Here is an 8,800-nt window from a genome sequence, read left to right on the forward strand (position 1 = left end):
ATTAAAATAAAATCAACAAAATTGGTTTCTCAAATAGCAGCAGCATTAAACAGGTTCCAATCATTGACTCTAAATGCAGACACCACTTGTTTATAAACATCAGCCATCGGAGTCCGTCCCGACTCTGCAGCAGGCACGGTTAAACCAGCTCCAACCGATCTTGCACTCTCGCTAGACGGGCTGCAACCACAACACAAACAAACCACATTCCATTATTTATTTTAGAAACCAAAACCCCCCATAATTAAAAGAAAAAAAAAAGATATTAATTTTTACGTACTGTATGAAAACAGGCTCGTATGCAGTAATGAGCACATCGGTTCCAACACCTTTGAGTCTCAAATTCGCCAAATATACCTGAACCGAAGGCCGAAGCACATGAGTAGTTAGTCTTAACCAAAACATAATATTTAAAAATCGATAATTTCATATATACCATTACAAACTTGTTAAATTTCTCATATATACCCAACAAAAACGCAAAATATCATATATAAGCAACTTTAATGAATATTTACTTTATGACCATTCTACCCCTTTCCGTTACATTTGTTTAAATTCTATTTTTGTTCCCTTGAAGGCAAATAATCGCATGATAATCAAACGATAAGTAATCTAATATTTTGAGAAATCTAGTCTTTATGTATAAAAATAAAAAAGATGGGCATATATGAAACTTTAAAGTTCTAGAATAATAAGGGTAAAATGGTCATTTATTAAATTGTGTTTTAAACTTTTTATAAATTGGGTATATTTGATATTTTAACTACTTTGTAAGGGTATATACGATATAATACCTTTACAAGATTTTGTGCGTCTCTTCCTTGGCGTCCCTTGGAAATAGCCTACAAGAAATTGCGAAAACAAGTGAACAACCAAATGTTTGACTTTATCATTTGACTAAAAGTCAAAGTTGTAATCTTGTTTACCATTTGAGCAGTTGCAGTTGTTATGACAGAAGGCATGTTTCTGTACGCTAATCCTTGAGCCTCGAACACGCCCGATTGTTCAGTCACCTAAACGGAACAAATTAAAAACATTCGTTTTTATACCAAATTTGTCAAAATAGTCAAACAGACAAATAGAACAAGTGAATGTGAATTTACGATGTTGCCCTCTGCGCCTTGTTCGGTAGCAAGGTCTTGTAGAAACCAAGTGGCACTTCCATTATCTGCTAACTCATTCTTCATCTCCAACAACTCGATTATCAGACTCTCGTCGCGTGCGGGGTCCACAAACACCTCCTGTACACAAAATAAAAAAAATCCAATAATCAAAAGGAAAAATAAGTTTGAAGCATAATTAATATAGGCTTGTAAACGAACACGAACATGAACACTTAATCGAACACATATTTTGTGTTCGTGTTCGTTTATTTAAAAAGTAAACATGTTCGTGTTCGTTTGTTTAATTTTAAGCGAATAGTTCACGAACATAAACGGAGATAAATAACCATAACTAAACAAACTTAAATGAACATATATGAACAAATGTAAGTGAACACAAACAAAGATAAACGATCATAAATGAACACACTTAAATGAATATAAAACATTAAGTAGATGACTCTTGAAGATAATATTTAATTATTTGTCTATTAAAATGTAAACGAACATAAACGAACATAAATAAACGGATACAAATGAGCATAAATAAATGAATTTTTACGAACATAAATGAACGAACGAACGAAACATGTGTTCATGTTCGTTCGTTGAATTAAACAAACACAAATTTTTTGCTCATGTTCGTTCGTTTATTAAATAAACGAACTTCCCGCCGAATGGTTCACGAACAATTCAACGAACGTTCGGTTCATTTACAGGCCTAATAATTATTATGATATATGAACACAAAATCCATGAAATAAGCGAACCTGATGATCGGGAACTTCACGAATCTTGCTCACATCCTGCAAGTTAAAAATTTAATATTTGGCATTAAAATCTTTAAATGATGAACATATACAATAAACAAATATATTAAAAAAATAGAATCAAAACCAACCTCAAACCTAAGTGGGAAAGCAGCGGAAATTGCTCCACCAAATAATTGTCTTTGTGGAAATTGTTCCATTTTTAATCAACAACTGCAAATATCAATAAGAGATTATAGAACACAGATTGATGTATATTTAATATTTTTATTTGTTCTATGAACTTTATAGTTGTATTAGGGTGTGCATGCAACTGAAAAAACCGAAACAAAACAAATACGACGGTTTGGTTTTATCTTTTTGTAAAGAAACCGAACTTACGGCTCGGTTTAGGTTTCAGAACTAATATAAACCGAACCAAATATCTCGATATTTTTTAACTTTAGGTTATTAATAAGAGTTGTATAAACATGTAACTCAAATACTCGAAAACCAAAAAAACCGAAACCGAAAAGTTTTCAAAAGTTCAAAACACGAAGTTTCGGTTTTTGGTTCGGTTTTAAGTTTTAACCCAAAACGGAACCATGCAGGGGTGTAAACGAGCCGATCACGAGTTCAGCTTGTTTTGACTTATCAGAGCATGAACTCGGCTAGTTTCGAGCTCTTTTTCTAAAGCTCAAGCTTAGTTAGTTAACCGTTTTTTCAAACTCGAGCTTGGTTAGTTAACGTGAGCTCGGATCATTTATTATTTAATAATTAATCTACACACATTCTTAATTGTTTTTGTAATTTGAGAAAAACCGTAAATGAGCCTTAGCTCTGCTTGAGCTCGTTTGCAGTACCTTAAGCGATTGGCTCGAGCTATGCTATACAATATGAAATTGATGCATAAAAGTTTAAAAGCCTTAAAACGTTAAAAATACACTAAGCTTGTCAAGGCTAAACGAGTCTCGATAACTAAAATAAACGAGCTTTATTTGAGGCTAATCTATAAAAAAATCAGTTTAATTCTTCTCGATTTCGTAACGTAATCAACAACTATACGATATTAACGATGTCGCTTATCAAAATATTTATAAAATTTATTTATATATTATTATCTTTTATTATAAAATTTATTTTTTTAATTTATATTGTTATTTCATATTTACGAAAACAAAAGACAAAAAAAAACATAAAGCCCTGTTAGCGTGAACCACAGCTAGCCTTAGCCACAGCAGGCTCTCTGTGTACAATCATCGTACACTGCATTATACTGTTATTTCATATTTTTGAAAGAAAAGACAAAAAAATCAGAAAGCACTGTTAGCCTGAACCACAACAGGCTGGCTCTCTGAGTGTACAATCAACGCACACTGCATTAGTCATTTCATATTTTTGGAAGAAAAGACAAAAAAAAAAAACAGAAAGCACTGTTAGCCTGAATCACAACAGACTCTCTGAGTGTATAGTTAGCGTACATCGCATTATATTGTTATTTCATATTTTCGAAAACAAAAGACAAAAAAAAACATAAAGCACCGCATCAGGCTCTCTGAGTATACAAAGTACACTGCATTATATTGTTATTTCATATTTTCTGAAGAAAAGACAAAAAAAAAACAGAAAGCACTGTTAGCCTAAACCACAACAACAGGCTCTCTGAGTGTCCAGTTATTGTACACTAGTTATTGTACACTGCATTATATTGTTATTTCATATTTTCGGAAGAAAAGACAAAAAACAAAAACAAGAAGCATGTTAGCCTGCACCACAATAGGCTGAGTGTACAATCTACGGACCCACTAGTGTCTCAACGACAACACATAGTCTTATCAAATTAAATACTTTTAACACATCAATTATCTAGCAAAAAACAAAACAAACAAGTGAAAGCTAAATATAATAGTTTTACCTCAGATTGATTATTATTATTATGCTTCAATGAAACCAGACTTTAAACCCTATCGATTGTCATGTGTATATAATATATAGGTGTGATATTAATATTACTCTGCTTTAATATTAAGCAACTTCAATTTCAAAACGTAATAATAACACCAATTGGCAACACAAGTCCCTTAGCTTTGGTGTTTTTACAATCTATATATTTTGTTATTTTATAAGATTAAAAGGTATGCGACTGAAGCGCATAAATCAAACTGGTCCAAGTCGCGTGATGTGATGGTTTCACATCGGGTATTTTTTTAAAAAAAAAATCGCTTACTAATTTACTTTTAGAAATGACCGATTGAGTATCAGCACCGTCACAAGTTTAACAAATACTGATTAAAATTGTGTTGTTTTTTTTTTAAATAAATATGCTACTTTTTGGGTGTTTATTAATTTACTTTTAGGGTTTATGGCATGTGTCATGTTAAACTAAGCTGATATCGGCAAAAGTCAAATAGCTTCACCGCCACAACACGAGAGTTTTGTAAATGCGTAGGTTTTACCAACCGAATACATATCGTTTGAAATATGATTTTTTTTATCATAAGTTATACGTATGTCAATACCATTCTAGGTTGTTACTAATGAATTTATTGAGTTTAGTGTATGTACCGAATTTAACCGATATAGTCGAATTCGTAACACCACATAAAGGAAAAAAAACGAGATATGGAATATGGGGGTGTTTGGGATTGCTTCTTAAAAGTGCTTATGGCTTTTTGGAGGCATTTTGCCTCCAAAAAGCCATAAGCACTTTTAAGAAGCAATCCCAAACATGCTCTATGTGTTTTTAAATGCATTTGTATTGTATATCTCCTTGCCTATATCTCTTTGTTAGTTTATTTAGTTTCCTAAACTTATATCTTGAGATGGGCCGGTTTCGCTTGTAGATCAAGCCCATACGATCTAACATATTAAGATTGGTTTACATCATATCATATCTTTGTAAAATTGTCACATAAAAAAGTAAAAACAGAAAACTAAGTAACCAAGAGATTAAACCAAATAAAAAACAAGTATATATCTTTCTACCATTGCATATCTAACCTCATCATCATCATCCCCTATTAGACTTTCTTGATAACTTTTGCCCAAATCTTATTGACATTTTCCCCTTTCACTAACTCATAGTTTTCTTGGTAATCAAATTCATAACCACCTGATTTGAAAATAGTGTTTAGATTCCATTCTTCAAGATTTTGGTTGTTGATCCCCCCTCTCATCACCCCCTCTTCATCTCCAATGTTGGTAAGTAGTTCAGGAGCTTTTTCAAAAACTTTTTTGATCGTCTCTTGCCTTAACCTATAATATTACATTCAATATAATTTATTCAATAGTCCGAAAGCAAATCAAAAGTTATTATTTTTCTTTTCACTTACACGATGTTTGATGCATCCTAGTTTATGTAAATGATTTGTTGAAAGGCACCCCCTAGATTAGCTCTCGATAATCTTTGAACCTTCGTGCTCATGAAAACGTTCACCCCCAATTGTTTAAGTCTTTCACGTCTGTAACCACCGTGACTCCCGGTGATACTTCTGTATAATAAAGAAAATATAAACCTCGCTGAATAATTACTAACCATCAACTATACATAACTCACTAGCCTATACACACACTCAAAAACACAATAAAATACTAACTAACCAATGTCAAAACATGTAAGACCATAAAGCAAAACACTTGAAATCGACATACTAAACATGTTTATTCTAACTAACATATTCTAAAAACATTACAACTAAGTTGGGGCAATATACAAAACAAAACATTCAATTCAATTTATTCAAAAGTACAAAAGCAAATCTAAAATATATTTTTTTATTTTCACTTACACAATGTTAGATGCATCCTGGTTGATGTACATGACCTGTTGAAATGACCCCCTAGTTTAGTTATTGAAACCCCTTTAACCTCCATATTCATATGCAAAATAGCCCCTAGTTGCTTCAATTTGTCAAGTCTATAACTTCCATGATTACCCGTGAATACCGACCGCTCGGTCAACGGGAGAGTGTTGACAACCGTCAAGTGTTTACCTCTTAAATTCTCGGCTCTTAACCAAAAATATTTCAACGTGTGGTCACCCACCACAAGAGTATCTTTTATTATTGATGTAGTGAGTTCTCTTTTAGTTACCATGTGTCACACCCAAAAAACCTTAATTTAATAATGGAAGACTTAATCAATTAATTTGGACAGTGACAGACGTCGTTTAGCCATATTCAGGTATTACACCTGTTTTCCCACATCATCTCCAAAGAAGCACCGGTTTTTTCTTAACCCGAAAAACACGCGTTCAAAATACGTCAACACAATTGTTGATGAGTTTTCAATTTTAAAACTTATATTTTAAAACAAAGATTTTCTTGGTTTCATAAATACCACTTCGCTCATACGGCCCAAAGTTAGCGTTCGTTAGAATAACAAAAATAGCATTAACGACTTACAGTCGTAAGAATATTTAAAAGCAAAATTCATTTGTTAAAATATTTATCCGTCCTTATTGGAACGAAACCAAAAGTCACATTGAAACCAGTCTTTGTTCCGGGTAGAAGACGGGTTTCGGCCGCCACCGGACCACCGCGCCGGACCACCACCGACCACCGTGCACCACCACCGGACGCCGGCAACCTTGCCGGAATCCTCTAACCTCTCTTTACATTTCTCTCTCTAAAATGCAGTAATATGATGTTAAAATGAATGTAAAGTGAGGTGACCCACCATATATAGTGCGGTTTTAAACGCGTTTTGCGATCGCGTTTCGGTCTCTCGCTCCAACGAACCCGCTACTTCAAGTGACGTTATATTTTTCAAATATAATTTCGTCAAAATATTTATTTCAATCTCGACTTAAAATTGTCTCACTAGCTTATGATTTCCGCTAATATATTTTTGACGATCGTTACCCGGTGTCGGTTCCGTGTTACTCCGAACTTAATAAAACTAGTGTAGTTGTTTTTCTCAAAAACAACTCATCCAAACTTATGGTGTTTATTTGATTTATTTTTTCTAAATGATAAACCCCAAATACGGAGACGGTATTAACTTTTACAAGTTCATCGGTACATGTGCTTTAAGGAACGTGTTTGAAAATACTAATTTGCATTTTCTCGTTTCGTTATAACTCAAAATTGAGTCACGTTTTCGCCGGCGTTCTCGGTTTTCAATCCTTTACAATATTCAAATGGATTCATCCATGGTCATTTTATCGAATGTCGTGTTGAATATTCACACGTTTAACCAAAAACGTTCGTTTCTTCTTAACTTACGCCAACATTTCTTTATTCCGTCTAAATTCTCTAGTGTTTTAAAAAATATATATTCCATTCTTTCATAGCATAAAATACTATATTTAACTTATGGATCTTAATTCTCACATAACCCAGTCTAAACATATCTTAATCTCATTTATAAAATATAATAATACTTTTTATATTACCGGGTGTCACAACATGTTCATGATCATTCTTGTCCTCAACATCATTTTAGCTTCATAATATTATCACACGGTGAGTGGAGTGATACTTCTATATATAAAGAGCATATACACCTCGCAGAATAAATTACTAACCATCAACTATACATAACTCACTAGCCTATAAACACACTCAAAAACACAATAAATTACTAACTAACCAAAGTCAAAACATGTAAGACCATAAAGCAAAACACTTGAAATCGATAGACTAAACATGTTTATTCTACTAACATATTCTAAAAGCATTACAAATAAGTTGGGGCAATATGCGAAGCAAAACATTCAATTCAAGAACACGATCCTGCTCGGGGATCTCCTATTCAATTTTATAGCTTAATGAAGAGTATATAAACTTAACTAAACATCATATAAAAGATGTGCTATCAATTGTGAGGGGCGCATCATTAAGGGCATGTAATGCAACCATTTAAACTTATAAGTCACATTATGCCTCTCCAAAATGCATGTAGTACTAAACAACTTGTGGTTCCATATCATAACAACGAAGGTGCTAACGAAATTATTTTGAGCATATAAAACAGTTAGATGTCCAAAAGCATCAACATTTATGCTCCTACATACCAAAATTTTAGACTGGCTTATGGAAAACAGTAACGCAAGGAAAAAAAACTAAAATAAAATGGATAAAACTACCATCAAATATTATGTTTGTAACACGTATAAAAAAAGCCGACTCTAATGATTTCGATTGTTTTGAACACGCGTCTTTTGAATTTTGAGGGGAAATGGTTGGAAAGAGCTCCAATTTTTATTTTATGTATTTATTTTATTGTACTATGTTGTATTGTGTGAATTAACTTTAGAGAAGACTAGTTTTTGAACATGTGTATTACAAAGAATTTGTTAAATAATAAAAATAAAGTAGGTCTGTTATTTAAAATAAAGAAACAAAATTAATGATAAAAAGGAAATGAAATATTTAATATAAATAATAAGAAGTCTAAAATGAATGATATTTTAATTTCATATTTCTACTTATTTGATCTTCAAATAATATTTCCCTTTTTAATTCACTGACTATTTTATAACCCAATTGCCGAAATGATTTTTGATCAATGACCCATGAATAGCTATGATGATTGAGATGAAAGATTAGAAGATTATGACGAAAATTGACTATTTTATAACTCGATTGCCGAAATGGTTTTGATCAATTAAACATAAATAACTAAGGTGAATAAGACAAGAGATTAAATATTAGGAGGGAAATTATGATAGAATTGAATATGGGCTTGACATCTAAGCCTCGTTATTTAACTTTATTGAGCGGTTTGAAATATTTAAGAATATATATTTGATTATTCTAGTATTTATATCAGGGTCGTCTTCAAAATTTTTAAGAATTTGATGGGACTTGGGCAAGTAAAAAATGTGTATTACAATCATGTAGATATAGAATGAATCATGTAAAATATGTTTTTTTTTCTTTAGTGAATTTGAAATATCTAAATGGAATGAGGTAAAAAAGTTACAATTTAACCAACTTTTCA

At 32.2% G+C, this 8,800-nt stretch overlaps 1 protein-coding gene across 1 annotated transcript; it reads right to left on the reverse strand.

Moving 5' to 3' along the window:
• LOC143533079 (uncharacterized) lies at positions 1 to 2,089 on the reverse strand. The gene is made up of 7 exons (XM_077027951.1): positions 2,008 to 2,089; positions 1,877 to 1,912; positions 1,107 to 1,244; positions 930 to 1,016; positions 798 to 845; positions 281 to 357; positions 1 to 180 (listed from the first exon to the last, which is right to left on the reverse strand). Exons 1-7 carry the CDS (start codon positions 2,074 to 2,076, stop codon positions 30 to 32), a joined length of 606 nt encoding a protein of 201 aa, XP_076884066.1. The 5' UTR covers positions 2,077 to 2,089; the 3' UTR covers positions 1 to 29.
• Between the last annotated feature and the right edge of the window lie 6,711 nt (positions 2,090 to 8,800).

The sequence above is a fragment of the Bidens hawaiensis genome, unplaced genomic scaffold (assembly GCF_021521415.1).
Source record: "Bidens hawaiensis isolate Kalapana, Puna unplaced genomic scaffold, B.hawaiensis_p1.1 tig00009618_1, whole genome shotgun sequence".
NCBI lineage: Eukaryota > Viridiplantae > Streptophyta > Magnoliopsida > Asterales > Asteraceae > Bidens > Bidens hawaiensis.